Genomic DNA, 25,817 nt, shown 5'->3' with positions numbered 1-25,817 from the left:
TTGGCAACACATTTCAGGAAAGACATTGATAAATTGGAGAATATACATAGGAGGGCAACCAGGATGGTGAAGGTTCCTGAGTTTGTTCCATATGAGGATCAGTTAAAGGCACTATACAGATGTTTCACCTGGTGAAGTGAAGATTTGGGGTGGAGGGAGAGAAAAAAGGACATGATAACTGTGTTAAAGTATTTGAAGGGCAGTTACCAAGAAAAGGAATTATGCTTGCTCTCTTTGGCCCCAGAAGGCTGAGAATAATAAGTAGAAGTTACAGCCAAAGTTAGGCTTATTTTAAAGAAAAACTTTTTAACTACCCAAATGCAGAATGTACTGCCTTGGGCAGTAATGGCCTCATTGTACATCTTCAGGCAAGTACTAGATGTCCATATATGAGTTATGTTGTAGATGAGATTCTTGTTGAGTATGAATTGAGCTAGATAGCCACCAAGGTCCTTTCCAACTCTGAAATTCCATGATTAGGCAGTGACCTACATCAGTTGTCAAAATTACCAAAATGAGTACATTGGTTATACCCTTTTCAATTCATTTCATATATTATTTCTAAGAATTATTAGGAATAGAACAACATGGATTTGTGCTTCTCCCATATATATGAATATAATAGAATTATTTCTCCATTTTTCATTGCATGACAGATTCGACTAATATATGTGGGATATCTGTCTGTTTAATTAAAATCTTTTCTTTTTGTCAATCTTAGTATTAGAATTTAAAGTGATGATTTTAGTATACATCTCTTGGATTTGACAAATTTTATTATATTATTAACAGAGAACGGGCAATCCAGGAGATGCGTCGACATGGTGTTGCTACAACTTTGTGGACCTCTTCTCCATGTAGATCTCCTTCACGTAGATCTCCTTCACTTAGGTCTCCTTTACGTAGGTCTCCTTCACATTCACCTGATCACTCACACCTGAGATAAGAAACAGAAAGGTATGTATTATGATGTATATATGTATATGATGTTGTGTGCTTGGAAGAGTAATACATGAATTTTCCAAGAAGACTGAAGCTTTTTCCTTTTAGAACACAAACCTTAAAAGCCATTTTTCATTCATTCAACATGTAATGGAGTGTCCGTAATAATAATAATAATAATAATAAAAATAAAAAAACAACCTATAATTATATTACATTTTACAGTTAAAAAAACTTCCCTATATTATCTCATTTAATTCTCACAATAGCCCTGTGTGGTAAAGTTGTACAAGTAGTAATATCCTCATTTAATTAATAATAACAGTAAACAGTGTTTAGAGGTTTGAAAATGACCTTCCATAGTTTAGCTTACTTACTCCTCACAACCACCCTGTGAGATTAGGTGCTGTGTTGGCCCTGCTTTACAGTTGAGGAAATGAAGGCTGCAGGAGTAAGTGACTTGCTCAGGGTCCCACAGCTAGTGAGTATCTGAGGGAGGATTAGAACTTAGGGCTTCCTGAGTCCAGGTGCTGTGGACCTTATGCTATGCCACTAAGCCACCTTTTTTATATCTCATTTTGTGTCTGAATGCAGTGATGCTTGAACAAATGAAATAATGTGCCCAAGATGATATGTAGAGAAGGAACAATAGAATTGAGAGTAGAATCGTCGTCTCAGACTAAATCTGGCCATCTAATCCCAACACCATACTGCCATTCCCTAATAGGCCCTACGCAGAAATGCAAAGAAATGTAGTTGATTGTCTCTGTAACCAAGTTCATAGATTTTTAGTATTTAAAATGAAAATTAGAGAGACAAGAACACACCTTCATTAAGTGCTTTTTATGTGTGCCAAGCACTGTCCTTGATACTGAATAGTATTTAGTAGCCATGGTCCTTGCCTACAAAAACCTTCTAGTCTAGTAGTGAGATAAGATGACAACACTGAGAGCTATAAAAAAGAGCATGATGCAATAAAGACATTAGAGAGTTACAAGACAAAGTGCTGTGTGAGATCTGAAGAGAAGAGTAGTACATGGTGGGGGCATTGGGCGTAGTTCTGTAGACGAGGTGCTGCTAGCAGAGTGGATAGGAATTTATTACACATGAAAATGTAAATGACGATATGAGATAATTTATGAGATAACCCAAGGTGACATGACATGAAGGGACCAATGACAAATGTAAACATTAAGCATTTCCTCAGAGAAAAAATAAAAAATAATCACTGTAGGCTAGCAAAGTCAGGAAAAACTTTAGGGAGTATGCAACTTCATCTGGATCTTGAAGGATAAATAGAATTTGGATAACCAGGGAGGAAAAGGAGAATGGGCAGAGGTTAGAGACAGGAATGTCCTTGTATTTGCTTTGTATTTTGCATATTGATCCAGTCAGCATTTATTAAGTGCCTTTGTGCCATGCACAGTTAGATGTTGGAGATGCAAATATAGTGAATGAAATGATTCTTATTCTAAAAAACCTTACATTCTTTAAGGGTAAGACAGCAAGTACCTATATATGTAGCTTCAGAATAAATATAAAGAGAATAAATAAAAATAAATACCAAGTAGTTAAATAAATGGTAATTTGGCAGGGAGGGTATTAGTAGTTAGGAGAATCAGGAAAGCCTTCATGTAGAAGGTATTGTCTGAGCCTCATTGAAGGAAGAGAGGAATTCTGTGAGGTGGACATGAGGTGCATTCTGGGCAGAGGAGAGAGCAAGTGCAAAGGCACATAAGCAAGAGATAGAATGTATATAAGGAGCATATAAGGTGGATAATTGGATAGAAAAGTATTTAGTATTTACTGTTTGCTAAGCACTGTGTTAAGTGCTGGGAATAGAAAAACAAGACAGTTCCTACTTTCCAGGAGCTCTAATTAGGGAAGAGAGAGAAAACACATCTAGTTGGGGTTCAGCTACAGAGCTAATAGGCCTGGTGATTTCCAAGGTACTTAAGTAGGGCAGATGATAAAGCCCAATTGTCCACCATTCTACTGGAAGATTAATAATTGGTGACTTGCTGCTTATCCAACTAGTATGAGCATCCGTGTCCCCAACCAAGGCTTGTTGAGAAAGGGAGTATAGTCCTAAAGACTGGAAGAGAATATGGCTCTGTGTTACCACTGGTTGTCATCCATACTTGGCCTTGAAATCCTCCAGTAATTGGAACTTCCCTACCCAACTAAGATGTTCATCTTATGTTTGAACAGCTCTTATTACTAGGAAATTTTTTCCTTAGGTTGATCTGAAATCTGCTTCCTTAAGAGTTGATACCAGTTCTACACTGCATGGCCAAACAGAACAAATCTAATCCCTCTTCTCTGTGGTAACTCTTTAAATATTTGGAGATTACATCATGTCCTACCTAAGTCTTCTCAAATATTTAAAGAGTAAGGCTGGATTTGAATTCAGGTTCTTCTGACTCCAAAGCTGTAGCTGTATCCACTGTGCCACCTAGCTGTCCCTTCCTTTACCATTCTTAAGTGAATTGCCCAGAACTAGATATAATCACGCAGGCATCTGACACTTTCTTAGTACATCAGAGCTATCAAATTCCTCATTCTGGGCATCACGCTAATATTAATTTAGCCTAAGATTATAATAGTTTTTAGCTTCTGTATCATAATTGCTACTTATATTGCGTTTTTAGTCCATTAGAACCTCTAGGTCTCTTTTCATATGAATTGCTTTCTTGTCACAACTTGTAGTTATGCAGTTGGATCTTTGAACCCATTCTTTGTTTGAAGTTCTTGGTATCTACTTAAAATATAAGTCATGTTAGAGTAGGCTTAACATTACCTGATGACATGGTTTTTGCCACTCCAAGCTTTCATCATCAATTAATAAGTACTGATTGGCATTACACACAAACACACATATAGCTATATCTAAGAGTATATGCACTTTATGTATAATATATCCTTGGAGGAAAAGGTATTGACGTCTGGCAAGGGGAGAAAGAAAGGGACCAGGAAAGGCTTCCTAAAGAGGCTAAATCTTGAGTGGAGTCTTGAAGGAAACCAGGTATTCAGAGAGGAGGAGGTGAGGAGAGAGAATCTTCTAAGCATGGGGGACAATCAAGATGATAGAGTATTGTGTGTGAGGAACAGCAAGTAAGCCAGTATGCCTATACTATGGAGTATGTTGGGGGGAGTGATAAGGCTAAGAATATAGGAAGGAGCCACTTTGTGAATAGCTGTAAGAGCCTGAGGATCTATAATTGGTCTTAGAGGTAGGAGACAACCACTGAAGTTTATTGAGTGACCTGTACTTAAGGAAAATTCACTTAGATAGTTGTGTGGAGGATGGATTAGAGGGAAGAGAGATTAGAGGCAGGGAAACCAATTAAGAGACAGTGCAATAATCCAGGTAAGAAGTGATGGTTGAGAGAATAGAAAGGAGAGATCTTTATAAGAGATATGAAAGTAGGAACAATATAATTTTTCCATGATTAGATTACTTGGGATGAAATCAGGAAGTTGAGGATGGCACCATTTTTGATAATCTGGATGACTGGATGGGTGGTGGTACTCTTTTATAGAAATAGGGGACATTTGAAAGAGATGAAGGTTTGGAAAAAGATGTTTTAGACACGTCTGCCCACAGGACATTTATCCCAAAATGTCCAGTAGGCAGTTGTGATATAGAAATAGTGCTGGATGGAGATTAGGAGTGGATAGTTAGATCTGGAAGCTATCTGCATAGATGATTGTTGAACACACCAGAGCTCTTGAACTCATCAAGTGAGGAGGCCTCATCTATTTTCACCAATTTGTTTTCCCTTATTAATCAGAATCAAATCTCAAATATCAGTATCTTTTCGTGATTCCTACCCTCTGTATGGTAACTGCCAAGACTTTATCTGCTGGTATTTTGTTTCTTTTTAAACAGAGAGCATCCCTTACAAATAGGTGAAAACCCCTGTCTTTACTCTTCCTTCATGCCAGCCTAGTGATATGTCAGTAATTCATTATCCATTTATTTCAGCTGGTCTGGCCTGGCATGCTGTACTTGACTCCAAATGCTATATTGCTTCTTTTGATCCTTAGCAAACTGTTTTTGATCATGCTATGGGACCACACCCCCACCCCCTTCCTTGTTTCCTATAAATTGTAGAGTGGCTCTCCTCCTATTTCTTTTGTCATTCTTATTGTGCTCTGTAGTGCCTGATGTAGCAGCTATGCCTGAATATTTTTCTCCTTCATCCCCCCTTTTTCATTTAAAGTCCTCTTAATCAAATCAACCATTCTCCAGTAACCAAGGTATTCCCAGGCCTCCTTAGATGCTTCCATTCCTGACCAGAAGCCCTTCACTCTCCTTGGTTCAGAAAGCCAAATCATAATGTCCAGTATAATTTCCTAAGCTAGTAGTTTCCTAAATCTACTTTCTTTTCTGATGTCCTTCAGATTGCATTGGGATAAAAACCACCTCTGTGTCCCCAGATTCTTCATTTTACTGTCCAGAATTTTGTAATCCCTAGAGAGGCTTTCCATGATCCAGGGAATACAAGTAAGAAGAGATGGAGAAAGACAAAAATGAGTGGCAGGTGCCACCTCTACATTGGAAGCAGAGCCCTTACAATTTTGTGTTATTGTTTCAGATAGGATAAATATACATGTTTTACATGTTATATTTAATGTAAAGTATTTAATGTGTGATATCTGAGGATCTACTTTTCTTATAATAGTTTACCATTCTAGCTTGGACTAGTTGTTAGAGTGTCTGATTCATCTTCTTATTATTCATGTAACCACAATCAAAGCTCTTGGACCATCAGTTTCCTCCTCTCTCAAAAGGAGAGAATAATACCTGCCCTGGTACCATATATGGTGTTTGTGAGGATGGTGTGAGATACTGTAGGTAAAAATACTTTGAAAACTTTAAAACATACAAATCTAAGGTCATCTGTTAATGTCTGTTATAAAAGGATTTGATATTTATAAAGATAATTTATAAAAATCACCCTAAAGCCTAAAGGATCCTAAAATACCTTTTGAATATAGGACTGAAATTATGTCGCATCTATTTTTAATATTGATTTTATTGTGTTTTAACTTTGTAAAATTGATGATTGATATATGTGTGTACATAAAGTAACTGCAAGGCAAAATGTTTAATTACACAGGCATTTAATTTGAAGACCATGTTTATTGCAATAAACGTAATAAGTTTTTTGCACTTTGTCTTTGACAATTTTTCTGAGTCAGCAGGCCATACATGTATCACACTTATCATGTTGTACACATATAGTCATACGTGTACTACAAATAGAACTTTGAATAAATTTTAAGAGTTTAAAAACAGCCTCATGTAGGATATCCCATAATCATTTTTAAAAGCTCCGAGAGAGACATTAAAATGTAAATTCTTTAGCTCCAGTCATATCATTTTATCTGCAACTGAGATTTGATTCAATTAAGAAATTTCTGACTTTCATTTCTTCCTCCAGTATAGTGAATAACTGCAAAATTTTTCCCCAACAGAGTTGCTGTCTTCAAAAACTAGGCCATATGGATCTTTAAGACAGAGCAGTACTGGAAATATTAACTGGCTTTGAAATACTTATTCCTGAAAATCATGAAGGTTAACATGGATTCTACCTCTGTCAAGATTTCTTTGAATCAGTGCATATTTATGTGGAGAGATACTTTTTTTTAATGTGCTTGCATACATTTTAATTGGTATGATATAAACAGAATACGTACTGGTTTTAATAACTGATAGGATATTTGTGTTGTTTTCACTGTTTTTAAATCAAATAGCTCCCCAAAGTTTATTTATACTGTGAACTAATATGTAAGAATATGCATATTTTGCTTTGATTACCTATGTTTTTATAAATACTCTAATATAAATATGTATACATACAATGTTTTTTTCAAGTGTGTTTGCATTTTTTATATCTGTGTTTTATAATTCACAACTTCTACACATTTGTGAAGAGTGGTCAACCTTGATGCTTTGCCATCACCCTTAATTTTTTTCTTCAAATGAAAAATGATCAATTCACAGGTTTTTGCTATCTATCACTGGAATGGGGTGGTGATTGAATTTATTCAGGTCTTATGTAGTAACAAGAATCTATGTGAAGTAAATAATGACACATTATTTTAAAATTTTTGTATTATCAATGAGAAATATTTTGATAAAGGTGTATATTTATGTATTATTTATAGTATTATAACATTTTATCCCATCGCATGAACATTTTTTCACAATGCAGATTTTTCCAAAATGAATCTAAAAGACTTTCTTCTAAATGAGTTTTCATGTAAAGGAAAGATCTAAAAAATTTTCCAAATGAAATCTTAAATTTAATAAACTGGAAATCTTTAAGATTTAACAACTTTACAAGGTAAATATAGTCAAGTAGTTTAAAATTCCAGCATACTTCTAACATGGCTTTTCATTTTTTCTTCTGAGGTTGTATGTTACAATTTATTTAATATTTTCAAATTATGCTTTCAAAGAATTTAGGCACGTGCAAGCAGTAACAAAAGGAATTTTTAAAAATACTTCAATTACTATAATAGTAAAAAAAAAGTTATACACATTGAAAAAAGCAGATACTTATATTTTATTACAATAAAATAGTAAAAACTAATATAGAAAAATAATAGAAGAGCTTAACCAATTATTTGGTTATATTCTTCTTCCCACTATAGTTTAATAAAAATAAATTTTTTGTTTTGTAGTGTTTTTTTATCTTTAAGAAACCTAATATTATGCTTTAAATGTTCCATATCTGACCTTTGTAATAACTCAAAACTGATATATGCATGTGTGGTATGGCTTATTTTTCCACCTTATTTAATATGGTAATTGTTTATATGCCATTTCACTAATGCGAATTCTTGGATCGTTGCAAAGTACAAGCAAGAGAAATGGTATTGTTCCCAGTGTTATAGGCAAAACATTTAAATAAGTAATTGTACATAGGATAAGAGAAATAATGGCTTTTGCTCTCTTTTAACTACCCCTCAGTGTAACAATAAGAAATTTTTATTAGCTATTTTATTTTGTTTATCTTCAATTATAATTCTTTTTACTTATATTTTAACTGTAATTTTTATTTTCATAACTACCATGTCATAAAATGAAAAAAGCAGTAATATTTTATCTTTTAAAATACAGTGGATTCTGATCCTAAATATTTATTTAAAATCATGTAGTTTGTTGCAGATATTTGAAAAAAGATGAAGTCTCTTTGCTCATTTCATTTTATATGCAACATATATTTATGAGTTTGATATCATTTATAATGTTCTTACTGAAATACAACAGATCCTGTTCTAACAGATCTGTTAAAATATGAATAGGCCAGAAGTCAAATAAATTGGTTCCATAATAATTGTAAATGATCAAATAGCAAATGTAAGACTACTTTGCCAGATCTTTGTTTTGTTTGATGGTTTTGTCAAAGCCATTCAAAAAGTGGTAACTAAGCACATTAGTTCATTATCATAGTTTTGTAGTGTAAAATAAGAAATATTAATGTTCATTAATGTGATTGTTAATTTTTGATATTTTGTACCTGTTAGAATGAAGAGACAAGGGACTATATGATAGCAAGTGAAAAGTAGATTGCAGGAATTGTGGTCTCAGATGACTGGAAATAAAGTTGGAAAAATATATCCTAGAGATAGATAAAGAATAAAAAAAAATAGATTGCTAATAAAATACTTGTTTAAAGGAGGTAAAGATTAGAATATATCATTCAGGTTTGGTCCTTGAAAGACAGGTAAGGCAATGTAATGGGGATTTTAAGCAAAGGGTAGAGTTTAATTTCTACCGGAGAAGAATATCAGATAGTTGGTGGGGGGGGGGAGATGCATGAGTTGGCATTAGGTAAAATAAGATGAGATACTGCATATGAAAGCTTTGAAGAGTATAAAATGCTAAACAAATGTTATTATTAGGAGTCACCCACATTCAGAAAAGCTAAAGATGTGAAATGGATAAGATTAAATTTTCTAAGGAAAAAGACTGAACAGTCTGCTGTATCAGTAGACCGCATTAGAAGAAAAAAGTAACTAGTGATTGCCTGTGGAGGAGTTAAAGAAAGTCAGCAAACAGTCAACAAGTGCTTATTAAGGCTTACTATATGCTGGGTACTAAGCTAAGCCATGGGAATACAGAATTCAAGCAGAAAGACATCCTTGCCCCGTAGGAACTTACTCTCTAATTGGGGGAGAGACAGTACATAAAGGGAAGCAGAAAGGAGAATAAGGGTGGAGAACAAAGGTCCTGGGAGCAGAGGCATGCATGATAGAGAATGTCCTAAATGCAGTCTGGAGAGGAATGAGATACGGCTGGCCTGGGCACTCCTTCAGTGAAAGTTCTAGGAAGAGTCATCCAATCAAGGGGAGAGGCTTCAGGGCTGGAGGGAGGGAGCTTCCAGGAGGAAGAGGTTTCTAGGCCATGGTAGAAGAAGCCCAGAAGGCAACCTGGAGAGGAATGAGGTCACTCAAAGTCTGAAATCTGTTCAGGCATGGAAGGATGAGGAAGAAGAAAACAGGAGGAGAATAGGTCAGAAGTATATTTATAGGCCTGGGCTCACTCTTCTCACTCATGCCATCATGTTCTCAGCAAAATAATTGTTTATGTTCATTTTCTCAAATTGGGAGTCACATTAGTGAGTGACTAAGCTTTAAATGCCTATTGTTCAACCCACACCAACTCCTATCACGATATTCAGATTGCTTTCTGTTTTTTCCCCCCACTATTTAAATTATCGTTTCTGACCCCTTTTATTGTCTTAAAGTGAAAAGATATCAATATTCTTTTGTAAATAAATAGTATGGGCATTCTTTTTTTTTTTGAGTGAAGAAGGTGAGAAAGTGTTACACAGGTAAGTAAAAAAGCTTTCTTAAGTGCCTGCTGTATGCCAACCACTGTCCTAACCCCAGGGATATTAAAAAAAAAAAGGGGGGGGGGATGGAGGGAGCAACTAGGTGGTGCAGTGGTTAGAACACTGGCCCTGGAGTCAGGAGGACCTGAGTCCAAATTGGCCTCCGATACTGGCTAGCTGTTTGACCCTGGGCAAGTCATTTAACTCCAGTTGCCTCCAAAACAAAAAGAGGGAGTGTGTGAAATCAGTTCCTGCTTTCAAGGAGCTCTCATACTCCAATGGGAAAGAAAACATGTTAGCAGCCATGTGCAAACAATACACATAGGTTAAATTATAAACAACATAGGAAAGACACTAACATTAAGTGGGACCAGGAAAGGTTTTTTGTAGCAGGTTGGATTTTTGATTAGACATGAAATCAAATAAGCCAGGAGGAAGGGAATTCCAGGCATGGGTTATACCCGGTGAAAATACCTAGTAGGATGAAGTGTCTTATGTAAGGAACAACATAGAGGTCAGTGTCCCTGGATTAGAGGATGTGGAAAAGAAGTAAGAGTGTATGAAGACCAGAAAGGTAGGCTGGAGCCAGGTTATGAAAGGCTTTAAAAGCCAAACAGCCTTTTATATTTGATCGTAGAGACAATAGTGAACTACTGGAGTTTATTGAACAGGGGACTGAAGTGGTCAGACCTGCACTTGAGGAAGATCAGTTTGGGAGCTAAGTGGAGAATGGACTCGAGGGGAAGAGGGGTTAGGGAGACCAACCGGAAGGCTCTGAAATAATACAGTCATGAGGTGATGTGGGCCTGGACCTGGGTTTTGGCAATCAGAAGAAAGGGGTGTGTACAAGAAATGTCACAAAGGTAAAATCCACAGGGCCTGGCAACAGATTGGATATGATGATGAGTGGAAAAAAAGTGGGAAGTCAAGAATGATACTTAAGTTGTGGGCCTTAGTAACTTTAACAGTGAAAGGAAAAGAAGAAGAAAGGGCTGACAGAGAAAGATAGTTCTCTTTTGTACATGTTGGGTTTAAAATTTCTGTAAGAGATCCAGGTCAAGATGTCCAGTAGGCGTTTGGAGAGGTGAGACTGGGAGTCAGGAGAGAAGTTATGACTGGATAAAAGATCTGAGACTCAATTGCATAGGGATGATAATTGAATCCACAGAAGCTGATGCGATTACCAAGTGAAATTGTATGGAGGAAAAAGAAGAGGGCTCAGGACTGAGCTTTAGGGGATCCTTATGGTTAGTGGGCATGACTTGTACAAAGATCAAACAAAGGAGTTTGGGGAGCTTTCAAACAGAAAAGAGGGGAAATGAAAGGTTACAGAACTTGTCCAAGGTCTCAAAGCCAGTAAATATAAGCAGCAGGCCTTGAACTCGAGTCTTCTGGCTCCAATCACATCTTTAAATTCATTATACAACAATGACATTCTCAGTGTTTTATGTGACATTCAATATTTGTTATACCCAACACTTCAAATTACTTAAAGTGATATATAAATTAGATTACTGAGCAATATAATAAGCCTCTGAACTCTTCATTTCTTAACCCCAATATATTTTTCCCATCTTCTTTCATGACCACCTCTGCATTGGAATTGAGTATCAAAGCATATTTTAACTAGATTTGGAGGATTTTATCAAGTTCTTTAAGCAATTTCTCTACTTCTCTTCATTAGAGGTAGTTAAAAATACTTTTGTGATAATCTTCTTGCATATAGCAGTCCAAGTACTCACAGCCTAGATGAAGATCCATTGGAGGAGACTGAGGAATTGTTAGGGAGGAAAACTACGAGAGAGCAGCAGCATGAAAACCTAGAGAAAACATGGTATCGAGGAGAAAAGGTGACCCCCAGTTTCACATGCTGCAGAGGTCAAGAAGGGTGAGGATTGAGAAAAGACCTTTAGATTTGACAATTAAGAGATCATTAGTAACTTTGGAGAGAGAGCAGTTTAAGTAGAATGATTCAGAAGCCAGACTACAGAGAGTTAAGAGAGTGGAAGGAAAGCAAGTGAAGGCACCTAGGAGTTTAGCCCTGAAAGGGAGGAGAAATAGCTAGCAGAAATGGATGAAGTGAAGGTTTGGGTTTTTGGGGGTTTTTTTGAGGCTGTAGGAAACATGGGCATGTCTCTAGGCAGCATGGAAGCAGCCAGATGTGAGGGAGGGAGCAAAATTTAGAGAGGAGGGATGATAGGGGAGGCAATCTCCTCTAGGAGAGCACAGGATGGAGTGGGATCACTTGTGCATATAGAGGTGTTTGTCTTAGCAAGGAGAAGGACCAACTCTTCACATAAGACAGGTGAAGGAGATAGTGAGAGAAGACTTTCTGAGTGATGAGAGGGGGAAGATAGGTGAGAAAGCTGTTGGTAAATGCCCTCAAATTTTTCAGTGAAATATAAGGTAAGGTTTTCAGCTAAAAGGGCGGGGAGAGAGGGAACCATGAGACGTTTAAGAAAGGGTGAAAAGGTTTGGAGAAGTGACTAGGGTAAGATAGTGGATTAATTATAGAGGTGTAAAAGGATTGCCTTGCCACAGTGAGGGCCCAATTGAGATCATGGACCTAGTCAGCACAGTTTTATAATCTTCAGCTTTTTCCATGTACAAGAATGAAGTAAGGTATTGCCAAAGGTTCAGAGGGCTTGTGAATCCCCCCCCCGCACAGCTGTGATAGTAAAAAGATAGACATAAAAATGTTTAAATAGTGTTATTTCAGTAAAACGTTTACCTACTTTGTGCAAAATACTGTGCTGAATACTAGGGGAGAAGAAAGTTAAAGGAAACCCCAGTTCCTGCAATGATAACTTAGTGTTCCATTGTTGTATAGCTTATGTTAATATTTTTCTCAACTAAGGTTAAAAAAGCAAAAATGATCTTGAAATAATGAAATTACTAAATGGGACAGGGTGCTCCCAGTTTTCACTATGGTTCTGTATGAAGCATCTGTCTTCTAATGCAGTGCTTTGCAACCTGGGGGCATCAGAGTTATTGCAAATGCCTTATTGAACCCATATGTACACCAAACATCATTTTGTCATTAGGTATTTTCTCAGTGGACTTTAATAGTACACTTACTATTGTGTAGTTGGAAACCATTTCTCTAATGTTTGGGAGGGTTAAGAAAACCAACTGCCTGTTTAACATTGGACATGGATATTTGCTGATGGCTACAGGATACTCAAAGCCAAGTTGTCATACACTGGGAGTAATATAGAAAGAATCCAGTTTCTTTCCTCCTTTTACTACCTCAGGAGCACATTAAATTGGAAGAACTTGCCCTGCTGAATGAAGCACATAACTACTCTGTGATCTTTTAAGTCTAAATCTTTGTAAAGTGGATTTTCATAGACTCTTAGGACTGGAAGGGACCTCACACATCATCCGAAACATCAATTCCCTCTACATCAGCTTCCACTTGACCTTAATTTAAATAACAGAACTACCACATCAGCTTTTGGACCGCTCTAACTGCTCTAACAATTTCCCCCGCCCCCACTCCCCCATGTCGAAACAAAACTTGTACACCCATTAGCTCTACTTCTGCGCTTATTAGTCAGGCAAAACAAATCTTACGTGTGGTAAGCCTTTAAATATCCTTCCTTCCCACCCACTACCAAATGGCACCATCTTCTCTACGCTACACATTCCCATTTCTTCCAGCTGATCCTCAATGAGTAGCATGGTTTCCACTCATTTGCTGACCTTTTCATCTTCCTCTGCATTTGCTCAGAACAGCTGACAATTCCCCAGGTATGGTCTGGCCAGCATAGGGTACAACAGACTAGAAGTTCCTATGTTCTGGACTCTCATAGTATTAATGTAGCCCAAGTCTGCTTTGGGGTTTTGGTTTTTGGGGTTTTTTTCCCCTTGGTATGTATCTTCATATTGATCTTAAGTCCATTAAACCCCTCAAGTCTTCTTGAAACGAATTGCTTTCCTTTGACTCATCAATAGCACTTCTAGGGCTGTATCCTAAAAAGATCATAAAAATGGGAAAAGCATCTACATGTACAAAAATATTTATAGCAGCTCTTTCTGTGGTGGCAAAGAATTGGAAATTGAGAGGATGCCCATCAATTGGGGAATGGCTGAATAAGTTGTGGTACGTGAATGTAACTGAATACTATTGTGCCATAAGAAATGACGAGCAGGTGGACTTCAGAAAAACCTAGAAAGACTTGTATGGTCCAATGCTGAGTGAAGTGACAGAACCAGGAGAACGTCATACACAGTAACAGCCACTCGTTGTCCAATGACTAACTTTGATAGACTTAGCCCTTCTCAGCAATGCAAGGATCTAAGACATCTCCAAAAGTCTCATGATGGAAAATGCTAAGCGCATCCAGAGAAAGAACTATGGAGTCTGAATGCAAATCAAAGCATACTATTTGCTCTTTTTTTCCTTCTGTTTTATTTTGTTTTCTCTTTCTTGTAGTCCGTCCTATTGGTTCTAATTCTTCCTTACAACATGACTAATGTGAAAATATATTTAATAAGAATGTGTATGTAGAGCCTATATCAGATTGTGTACCGTCTTGGGGACGGAGAGGGGGAAAGGAGGAGGAGAAAAACTTAAAACTCAAAAGTGCATGAAAGTGATTGTTGAAAACTAAAAATAATAAAAATTTTAAAAACAGTGCATATGCTCTACCTTGGAAAGGCAGCATGCTGTAGCAGGTTAGAGAGCACTTGACCTGGAGTCAGTCAGGAAGATGTCAGCACAATTCCTCACAGAAACTTAATAGCCATGTGAACATGGGCAAGTCTGTGGCCCATTCAACCTCAGTTTCATCATCTTTAAACTGGGGATGATAAAAATAACTACCACATGGTGTTGTGAGGCTCAAATAAGGTAATGCATATTAAATATTGTGTAGACATGAAAGTAAAAAAAAATGAAGTGAATTGCTTTCCCATTCTGTTTTTGTGGTTGATTTTTTTGAAGTTGAAACAAAGGACTTTAAAATTTTATTCCTATTTAATTTCATCTTATAGATTTGGATCAGAGTTTCAGTCTTTCAAATTCTTAATGTACTCTGATTCTATCATCCAGCTATGTTAGCTATTTTTCTGTCATCTGAAAACTTTAAAAATGTGTCATCTAAGGGGCAGAGCCAAGATGACAGTAAAGGCAGGGACTCACTTGAGCTCTCCCCCAAGCCCTTCCAAATACCTGAAAAAAATGATTCTAAACAAATTATAGAGCAGTAGGACCCACAAAAAGACAGAGTGAAACAAATTTTCAGCCCAAGACAACCTGGAAGGTTGACAGTTGCACCAGGCTGAGAGAAGAAGCACAGTACAGCGCAGGCAGTGACAGTGCAGACCAGACCCAAATAAACCCAGAGTATGCCTTAGGGAACTGAATCACTGGCAGCAGTGGCAATTTCCAGACTCCTCAACCCACAAACACCAAAGACAACTTGGAAGGTCAATAGGAATGGTCTGTCAGACCTGGATGAGAGAGGAGCGCAGTCCAGCCTTGGACCCAGCACAGGCCCAGGGCAGTGGCAGCAGTTGCTTCCTGAGCTCTCAGCCTACAGATGGTAAGGGGATTTAACAACTGATCAAAAGGAGATTACAGGGGTCTCTTTGCTACTAGCACTGAGATAGGACTCTGTTGCTTTGCTCATACTTGGATCTGGGTCGCAGTCCTGGTGTGAGGAGGAGAACTGGCATAGCAGAACTTGTGGCAGCAGTGGAGAGGAAAACTTCCTCACAGTTCCAGGGCAGAAAAGAGTGTTTGTGGTCACTCACAGACCACAGCACAGGCCAGAAGAGAAGTAAACACCTCTCCTTAGATCATACCACCTTGAAAGAACTGAAAACTTACAGGTCCCTAGAAGTATCTCTGAAAACAGCTGCACAAAACCCCTGAAGCTTGGGAAAGTATTCCCTCCACTCTAGAAGCAGAGCCCTACCTTAATAAAGAGTTTAAAAGTCAAGTAATTAGCCTGGGAAATGAGCAAACAAATGGGGGGAAAAAAACCTGAAGACTATAGAAACTTACTTTGGTGACAAGGAAGATCAAAACATACAACCAGAAGAAGACAACAAAGTCAAAGCTCCTACTCCAAAGCTTCCAAGAAAAATATGAATCAGACCCAGGCCATGGAAGAACTCAAAAAGGATTTTGAAAATCAAGTAAGAGAAATAGAGAAAAACTGGGAAGAGAAATAAGAGTGATGCAAGAAAATCATGAAAAATGAGTCAACGGCTTGCTAAAGGAGACCCCAAAAAAATAATGAAGAAAATAACCACCTTAAAAAACAGACTAGACCAAATGGCAAAAGAGGTCCAAAAAGCCAATGAGAAGAATGCCTTAAAAAGCAGAATTGGCCAAATGGAAAAGAGGTCCAAAAGCTCACTGAAGAAAATAATTTCTTAAGAATAAGAATGGAACAAATGGAAGCTAATGACTCTGAGAAATCAAGAAACTATAAAAGAAAACCAAAATGAAAAATTAGAAGACAATGTGAAAGATCTCACTGGAAAAACAACTGACTTAGAAAATAGATCCAGGAGAGATAATTCTAAAATTATTGGACCTAAAAACCATGATCAAAAAAAGAGCCTAGACACCATCTTTCAAGAAATTATCAAGGAAAACTGTCCTGATATTTTAGAACCAGAGGGTAAAAGAGAAATGGAAAGAATTCACCAATCACCTCTTGAAAGAGGTCCCCAAAGTAAAGCTCATAGGAATGTTGTAGCCAAATTCCAGAGTTCCCAATACAAGGAGAAGATATTGCAAGCAGCCAGAAAGAAACAATTCAAGTATTTTGAGATATCCATTTTATTTTATTTTTTTGGTGAGGCAGTCGGGGTTAAGTGACTTGCCCAAGCTCACATAGCTAGAATGTGTCAACTGTTTGGTCTGAGGCCAAATTTGAACTCAGGTCCCCCTGACTTCAGGGCTGGTGCTCTATCCACTGTGCCACAGAATAACACAAGATTTAGCCCCTTCTACATTAAGGGACTGAAGGCTTGGAATATGATATTCCAGAGGTCAAAGGAGCTAGGATTAAAACCAAGAATCACCTACCCAGCAAAACTGAGTATAATCCTTCAGGAGGAAAAACTGATATTCAGTGAAATAGAGGACTTTCAAACACACTTGATGAAAAGACCAAGGGTGACTAGAAAATTTGACTTTCAGACATAAGACTCAGGAGAAGCATGAAAAAGTTAAAAAAAAAAATTATAAGGGACTTATTAAAGTCAAACTGTTTACATTCCTGCATGGAAAGACGATATTTGTAACCCATGAAACCTTTCTCAGTATTAGGGTAGTTGGAGGGAATATATACATATATATATGTGTGTGTGTATATATATACACACACATATAGACAAGGTACAGGTTGAGTTGAATATGAAGGGAATAAAATTAAGGGGTGAGAAGAATGTACTGAAGAGAAGGAGAAAGGGAAAGGCAGAATGGGGTAAATTCTCTCACATAAAAGAGGTAAGAAAAAAGCTTTTACAATGGAGTGAAAGAGGGAAGAGGTGAGAGGGAATGAGTGAACCATACTCTCATAGGATTTAGGATTTGGCTTAAGGAGGAAATAACATACACACTCAGTTGGGTATGGAAATCTATTTACCCTACAGGAAAGTAGGGGGGAAGGGGATAAGAGAGGTGTTAGAAGGGAGGGCAGACTTGGGGAGGAGTAATCAGAAGCAAAAATGTGCCATCTATACTTTCATCTAAGGTATTGATAGTTGAATAAAATATAACAGGACCCAAAAGTAATGTGCCTAGTTACATGTGGTGCTGACTTATTCACTGGAGAAAAACATCACAGACCTGATTCTTGTCTTTTGAATTTACAGTATGGAGCTCCAAGATCTAGGCAAAATGTTTGGTGAATTTGGTCATCATTTTATGAAAGGTTTTATTACTAATTTACAAAATGCCTATTAAAATCTAACTTAAAATCTGTATTTTGTGTATTCAGACACAAGATATTTTTTTCTAAACCGCATTTGCAGTGGACAGCTAGATAATGGGGTTCTCAGCTAGAAAAGACCTTAGTGTCATCTATGAGAGTCCAACCCCCTCATTTTAAATGATTGAGAAACTGAGTCCTAGAGCCAGGAAGTCATTTGCCCAAGGTCACATTAATAGCTGAGCAAGGATAAACTGTGTTCTTTTGTACACCACAGTTCCTATTAGTCAAAAACCAAAAGCCTGGTGTGAAGCAAGGTAGCATGAAACAATTTTTTTTTTACAGTATCTAAGTCATACCTAAATCAAGCTGCTTTAAAAACTATCTTTAAAAGTTTCTCGGGCCTTTGTCAGACACTGGGAGATCCTACTCAATGCTGAAGACTGTATTTTTTCTTGTTTACCTTTTCACCTCTTATCTTGGAGTTTTTGTTTTGGGTTTGTTTAATTACAGTTTGATGCTAGTGATCAGTATGGACCCCATGATGAAATGTGTATTTGTTGTTCAAGGACCAATCTAGCTTAATTTGAAGAGGATATCACCAGATTGGCTGTTAGGATGATTCACTTTTCTGCCACAGCAACCCTCAAATGTCTTCAAGTCACAGTTGGAGTCCATCAATGAAACTACCAACCAGTGAGGAAGTATTGGTGTGACACAATTTAAAGATAGACACTATGCATAAAGAAATAAAATAAGTCAAGAAGAAACTTTTGGTTCAAGGATTTCCATGGAAACACCAACTATGGAAACACCAACTATGGTTTCCTAATTATTTTCCTTCTCTGGTCTACTAAAATGAATACTATTAATATATATTTATAGAATGCTTTAAAGTTTGCAAAGGGCCTTTTCTCATACCTTTACAGGTACCCATAGTAGTATGTCATTTTATGAATAAGGAAACCAGAGATTAGGTGACTTGCCCCATTATCACACAAGTGTGAAGTTATTTGATGCAGGGATCTTTCCAGTATCAGAGAAAGCCAACTTTCCTTTCGTCTTAGAGCAACTCAAGGCTATAATTAATTTAATTGTCCACTTCTGTTTCCATGTAGCGTTTTGACCTCATCAGTGAGAAGGGTGGATTTTTTTCAAGACTGTATGACTTGAAGGTTTATTTACCAAAGTCAGGGTCTACTGGATGTCCTCCTGCTGAGTAAAAGGATAAATAAGCCAGTGGCTGATGTCAAATTTCCCAGCAGTCCATCTCAGAATTCTTTTTGTCAAACAACTTTATAATACTATCTTCACAAAGGGCATCTCTACCCACAGGATGCTGAGAGGTCTCTGAACCCAACTCCTGGCACTAAGAAATACAGCCTATGGCACCTAGGGTTGGCATCATCTCTTTCTGCAATTCAAGTTTAAGATCCTTACATTCAAAGAAAGGTTCTCAAGAGGAGCCATTGCCTGTTTATCCAGAAGCCAGACTGTCTAGGAAGGGAACCAGATCTTGCTGTCCGGGCCTCACCTATTAAAGGGGGGTGGGGGTGGGGAGTAGAGTGTGAGGGAGGAGGAAAGCGAGAACAATGGGCGAGCAACACTGACCACTTGGATAGCTGTTCTGCCTCGCCATATGAGGCTGACTTCTGGCTCTTCCAAGGCCCCCGTAGCCGTCCCAGCGTCGTCGAGGAGGAGAAAGGCTGCTGGGTCCGTGGGCTGGAGGGGCAGGGCAGTGCATTTTCCTTGTCTGAGTTGGGCTTAGTGGGCTGGCGGGGGGGAGCATGTGATCTCCGAGAGACCGAGTTTGCAGTGCCGTGGTGTGGCCGGAGCGAGAAGCGCCATGGAGGCTAGTGCGGCTCGCTGAGAGGCGGGTAGCGCTGCGCTTCGCTGCGGCTGGGCTCGGCTCGGCTCCGTTCCGCTCTCGGGGTGTCTGGCTTACCCAGGAAGGAAACCACCGGGTCGCCTTTCCACAGCGCGGAGGCGCGTAGAGAGAAGAGCTGAGCAGAGCCGGGGAGAAGGTAAGAGATCCTCGCGTGCCAGGGACCGATCTGAAACAATAGCGGACCCAGGCTGGGCTCCTCCCGCTCCAGACCTCCCCGACTGCAGCCCCTGCTACAAGCCTCTGACTGGTGACCTTGTCCGTGGGCATCCTTCTGCCCTGGCTGCAAGCCCGTTGCACTTCTCGGGGCTGTCTCGGTGGTTGGAGGAGGCTGCCTCGGGCTCTTTGCAAGGGTGTGTATGGTGGGAATAGGGGGTGGGGAAGGGGTGTGTGTAGAAGGGGGACCTTGCAGCGGTATCGATCCGCCCCGAGTGTTGGGGAGTCTGCTGCTGCCTCGGAGAGCATCAGTGCGCGAGAGAAGGAGAGCAGGGAAGCCGTGGGAGGACGGGGCGCGCGGGAGCCACCCGGGTATGAGCAGAAGAGCATAACTAGGGAAGAAGAGTAAGTCAGTCTTCTTTCCCCTGCGGGGTGAGGTGGCTGCGTGTTTTATGTGTGCGCGCGCGTTTATTCCTGTAGGAGAAAAAAGGAAATCTGCAGAAGGCTTTATTTCACAGAGATGCTACTTGGGCTGCAGACCAAGCACTTGATGTTAGAGTTGGTTTCCTTAATTAATTGTCTCTCTTCCTTTTGTGGCATTATTTTCCAGAAGTATTCTCCTGGGTTCATTTGTTTCGACGGGTGTGTGAGATGGGGGTGGGGTGGGGTTACTGTGGGGAGAATCTCACTCTCTGGGATCTCAATCTGACTTTGACTCCACACGAACCGTCACCCACCGGAGCTGCATTGCTTTGTTTAACCTATGCCTGACAAGCATTTGTCACAGAAGTCCCAGCTCCCAGCCCCCAACTAAATTGGGATGAGCTGTGAAATCTGCGGGCTGGGATGACAGACCGACGTTCTCCCTATTTGTCAAGCCTTGGAGCCTGGAAGCTCCACTTTGCTCAGTGACGAGATTCTTTCGGTGGCTTCCCGCACCCCATCTTTGCCGTGGTTTTCCTTTAGTAGTAAGAATCTCTTTCTTGTGGGGCTCTGAAGTGGTGAGATCTTAGCCTGTGTTACTGAATGGACGTAGATAATTGTAGATGGATTCAAAGACAGCCAGCTATATGTATACTATAGTTTCCACTCTTGGTTGTTGGTAAACAGATTGACATCCGCGTCAAATGAAAGCGTTTTAATTTGGTTTTTAGAAGTTCACAGACTACAGTCGTGATGATTATGTTTTGACTTCTGAATTTTAAAAGAGAAAATGTTTAAATCCCCAAAGAGCCGTTGATTCAAAATATTAAAGCAAACTTAGAAACCATCACCTTGTGTTCTAAAATTTTAATATGGTTAACAGTAATGGCCCTGAAACTGATCTACTAGGAGGTGTGTGGGGGATGGTAAGAACCGACAGGATAAAGCCATTTACAATAAAAGGCTTGTAGTAAATATTCTGTGGAGAATTTTCAATTCATTAACTTGTCAGTTAAATCAGTGTTAGTCTATGTTAAAACAACAACAACAACCAGCACGTAGGAATTGTTAAACAATAAATAAAACGACTGACAGTTGCTCTGTACAGTGTATTTATATGTGACTCAGGAATCTGAACCTGATATTCCAGTTTCATTGAGCTAATAAAAAAAATTCATAAACAAAACATCTTCACAAATACCTTTTACCCTCACTTTCTAGAGAAGACAATCCTCATATAGCGTCATTACTTCTAAAAAACTGTTTTTGAGAGAAATACCTTAAGATCAGAAGAAAGCATTGCTTTTAAATTTAAATCATCAAGTAGAGATGGGTGCATTATAGAGTGATTGCTTCAATTTAGGTATGTGTGAGGGAAAATATAAGGTACTAGGTACTTCTCTTTAATTCAGAATTTCTTATTTATAGCTCTCTATAATGGAGGAACTTTAAGAAGATGATGGGAAGTTTTTTTGGGTCCAGAGAATGTTTTGTTTGTACTTCATCATTCTTATATTAGGCAATATCTGAGGAGATTCTTTTAAAGCTTAATATAAATGTAGTTTTAAAAGTGAAAGGTAACTACAGAAGGATGTCTCTAAGCAGAATGTGAACATGTGGACATGTCTTTGCAACTCTGTTCTTGATATTTGCTCACAGAAAAAGTTGAGTATCTTTGTTAATAGATTTTTAAAACCATCATCAGCAGCCATTGGTATTCATTAAATAGGCCATGTCAAAGGCTAGCATTGTAGTTAATGGAACGGTTTTTAGAATCTGGAGATTACAGGAGAGCTTCAGTTCATAATTGTAGTTATGTAAAGATGTATGGGTTAAAGTTTGCTTTACTTAAATAAAAACATTTCACTGAGTCATTCATTTAACATCAAAATTTTCTTTCAAATATTCAATAATAGTTCCCATTGTAATTATCAGTTTGAATTCAAATACTAAATTAAGCTCTCACATTTAAAAGATGTTGCCTAGTTCTAATTTCCTTGTTCTATTAAAACTATCATAGTAGGAAAATTATTCATGTAGAATCTAATTATTTAACTTTTAATTTTTTTATTAATAAGTAACAGAATCTAATGTCTTTTTGTCAAGATAACATAAATGGTTGTTCTATATTCTTCTGTAGATGCTAGACTTCAGGATTTAAAGCTAAAGGGACCATAGAGTGACTTATTTAGCATAAACGAATAACAACAATAATAGCTAGCATTTATATAGCCCCACTTTACAAAGATCATGTCATTTTATCCTCACAACAATCCTGGGAGGTGGGTGCTTTTATTATCCCCATTTTGCAGATGAGAAAACTGGGACAGAGGACAGAGGTTAAGTGATTTTTCCCATGGTCACACATTTAGTAAGTGTCTGAATTAGTATTACAAATTTCCAAAGCAAGTACTTAACTTAGTACTTGAAAGCATCCATCACCTTTTATAGGAGTTATTCTACCATCTGACCAAGAATACTAGAATCAAAGGTCGGTTTTTTCATAATCTACCACTTTTTAAATTCAGTTTCATTTTACCAGCCACCTGATTTGAATGTTTGTTGTATATGTCTGTGTGTATTGTTGATAGTTCGTTTGTGTCCCACTCTTCCTGACCCATATGGGGTTTTCTTGGCAAAGATACTGGAGTGGTTTGCCATTTCCTGCTACAGTTTATTTACAGATGAACTGAGGCAAACAGGGTTAAGTGACTTGCATAGGGTCATAGCTAGTAAGTGTCTGAAGTCAAATTTGAACTCAGGTCTTCCGGACTCCAAGTCCAACACTCTACCCACCACCACCTAGCATAATACATACATGCATACATACATGCATACATACATACACATTCTTGTGATAATGATAGAAATTATCTCTGGACTTTCTACGCCATCAGGAGGGTATCCCTCTTTAAGAAAAAAATCTGCCCAATAAGTAAATATTTGCCTTTGATGAAGCACAAAATAAAGCTTAGAAAATATAAAACTACTCCTTAATGTTTTATTGATGTCTTAAAAGCAAAAGGCAGTATAAAGTATTTAGTTTGTCAGTTATTTATAGAAGACGCACAACTGTACAAGATTTGGCTTACATTTGTGATTATAGTTGTTTTTTTCCTGTTTCTGAAGTTTTTTTTCTCTTTTGTATGGAAATAAATAGAAAATTATTATTTCCCCCCAAAATTAATTTTATAGGTCAGAAAGAAATGGAAGAAATGTCAAGGGTAAAAATCTCCATATGTAGCGCCTGAAGTTAGGTGACATTAAAAGGCAAGATTGAAACAACATTCCCTACTTTCTTCATACTTGAGACATTTGGATTCAGCCTTATATTTACATTATGCCTGTCAAAAAATACAGTTTGTAAGAATGCTTTTGGACAGGCTTAGAGATATCTTTGTAGGAAATGGTTTATTGGTCTACCTGTAGGAACTTCTAAACTTTTAGCCAAGACTTAAGCAATTTATTTATTTGTTGAGCTAAATATTAAGCTGATACCTTAAAACTCAGGATTTATCATCACAGATGCCTCAAGGAAGCCTTTTATTTCCATTCTTGCTAGGAAGTTATCATAGGTAACATGCTACAACCTACTTAAGCCCACTATCATCTTTTCATTGCTCTTTGAATTGTCTGCAATTTTAATTCTTTTGTGATCATTGTGTCCATGATTTATAGCCATATGGGATCACCTGTGGGCATTACAAAGATGGGCTTTGGCTAGAAACAAATAAAAATAATAGTTAATATTTAGGTAGTAATCAGTATGTGCCAGGTACTGTGCTAAGTGCTTTACAGTTATTACTTCTTTTGATCCTAACAGCAGCCCTGTGAGGTAGGTACTATTGTTATCCCCATTTTACAGATAAGGAAACTGAGGCAAACAGAGGCTAAGTGATTTGCCCAAAGTCACACAGCTGGAATCTGAGATTGGATTTAAACTGAGGTCTTCCTGACTCCGGGCTTGATGCTGTATCCACTGCACCACCTAGATGCCCTGTAGATAGATAGATAGATAGATAGATAGATAGATAGATAGATAGATAGATTGATTGATTGGACTTATTAAAAGTACTGGTTAATGTCCCAAATGCAGTCCAGCCTGATTTCGGCTATTTAGTTCTGTACCCAATTCATAATCGCTCTGCATTGCTTGTCCACAATATACCATTTGAGGGACTAGTTCAACAAGCTGTCTAGTTGTATCTCATACTTTGGGTGTTGTGTTTTTTTTCTTTATGCCCACACATTCCCTCCTTCCTCACCCCACCCCCAATCCTGTGATGGTTTGGCCAGTTTCTTTCATGTTGATGTGAAATCTGTAAAGAAGACTTTTGTTCCAGAGCTCAATTATCACTTTACTTAGAAGAGAAGGAAACAAGCATTTATTTAGCATCTACTATGTGCCAGGCACTGTGCTAAATGTAATAACAATAATAATAGCTAACATTTATATAGTGATTACTATGTTCCAGACACTATGCTAAGTACTTTACAGTATTGTCACATTTGATTCTCATAAGAACACTGGGGGGTTATTATTATTCTCATTTTACAGATGAGGAAACTGAGGCAAACAGAGGTTAAGTGACTTAGTCTAGGTCACACATAATTAGTATCTGAGGCTGAATTTGAGCACAGGTCTTCCTGACTTGGTCCTGTTGAAGCAGATGTACCGTTTCCTTTTAGCCTATCCACAGTATTAGTGATAGAGCCCAGTGCTCCATCCATTGTGGCAACCATTTTATCAATCAGACTTTCCTGGGAAATAAAAGAATCCATATTTTTACCTTCAGACACTTCCTGTTTGTAGCATTGATAGTTTGTTTGCATAAGTCAGTGAGAGCATCTGTATAGTCCATCCGAAGTGCTATCTTTTCCTTGTCTTTTTCCTTTCTTCTCATTTAGTGTTACTTTGCCATTGCTCCAATCAGCCAATTACCAGTGACTGTACGTAGGCAGAAGATTCTAAATGACTGTAACATCTGCGACCATTTACTGCTAAGCTGTCAAGATACCAACAGTCTTCTTTAGTGTAATGGTCATTGTTTGCCACATTCATGCCTTCACCAGAGTCTTCCTTTGGGGTCTCCACGTAGCAGACAGGGCATCCTACAGAGTGTGAGTAGAGCCCAAGCTGCTCTCTTATCTCATTCTAGCAAACTGAAGGACTTCAGTTTTGGTTCCTGGGATGACCTGCTGTCCAAGGCCCAACCACCTAAGTTCAGTGACCTTCTCTCCTACTTGACCTTGGGCTGACTAAATTTTTGACTAGAGCAATTTCTTCTTTGCCTACCTCTCTTACTATCTCACTACCTTACCTGGGTACATATTGTATTCCTTGCTCTCCTCTTGTAAAATATCTTTTTTTGAGGGCAGGACTTTTTTTAAAAATATTTGTAACACAGTGCCTTGTGCAGAAGACATACTTGATAAAAGTTCATTGTATTTGGAATTTGGAATTTATACAGATAAGAGGCCTGAAAACTTTATTTAGCTCAGGTAAAACCAATAGTAAATAGTGAATAATAAAACCAATCAATAGTACATAATATTGACATAGCACTTTAAGATTTATAGGGTACTTTCCTCATAATAACCCTTGAGGCAGGTGCTCCAAGTATTATCATCCACATCTTGCAGATGAAGAAACTGAGGTATACA

The 25,817-nt window shown here is 38.1% G+C and overlaps 3 protein-coding genes across 5 annotated transcripts in view; 2 read left to right on the top strand and 1 right to left on the bottom strand.

The window, feature by feature from the left end:
- The window catches only part of CEP135 (centrosomal protein 135), a 105,093-nt gene extending 96,645 nt beyond the window's left edge, over positions 1-8,448 (top strand). For all 3 annotated transcript variants that reach the window (XM_078148214.1, XM_078148215.1, XM_020975320.2), the window contains 2 exons: positions 793-957; positions 6,427-8,448. In XM_078148214.1, coding sequence (XP_078004340.1) covers positions 793-946 — 154 coding nt within the window. In that variant the 3' untranslated portion in view covers positions 947-957; positions 6,427-8,448. The remainder of the gene's footprint in view (positions 1-792; positions 958-6,426) is intronic.
- On the bottom strand, positions 849-20,129 carry LOC144455148 (uncharacterized). The gene is made up of 2 exons (XM_078148218.1): positions 19,301-20,129; positions 849-937 (listed from the first exon to the last, which is right to left on the bottom strand). Exons 1-2 carry the CDS (start codon positions 20,118-20,120, stop codon positions 888-890), a joined length of 870 nt encoding a protein of 289 aa, XP_078004344.1. The 5' UTR covers positions 20,121-20,129; the 3' UTR covers positions 849-887.
- Positions 19,624-25,817, top strand: part of CRACD (capping protein inhibiting regulator of actin dynamics) — a 287,106-nt gene continuing 280,912 nt past the window's right edge. The window contains exon 1 of the mRNA XM_078148212.1: positions 19,624-19,713. The gene's annotated coding sequence lies outside the window, so the exon portion shown is untranslated. The remainder of the gene's footprint in view (positions 19,714-25,817) is intronic.

This window comes from Phascolarctos cinereus, unplaced genomic scaffold (assembly GCF_003287225.1).
Source record: "Phascolarctos cinereus isolate Bilbo 61053 unplaced genomic scaffold, phaCin_HiC Scaffold_9;HRSCAF=440, whole genome shotgun sequence".
In the NCBI taxonomy this organism is placed as follows: Eukaryota; Metazoa; Chordata; class Mammalia; order Diprotodontia; family Phascolarctidae; genus Phascolarctos; species Phascolarctos cinereus.
Note: the sequence above shows the minus strand (reverse complement) of the source record. Positions and strands in the feature narration are given on the sequence as shown.

Excerpts from the sequence above, each read along its gene's own strand:
- LOC144455148 (XM_078148218.1), bottom strand. The coding sequence starts at position 20,120 with ATGCTCTTCTGCTCATACCCGGGTGGCTCCCGCGCGCCCCGTCCTCCC. Across the intron at positions 938-19,300 it reads GCAGAACAGCTATCCAAGTG|GTGTGAGTGATCAGGTGAAT; the intron begins GTCAGTGTTGCT and ends TTCTTATCTCAG.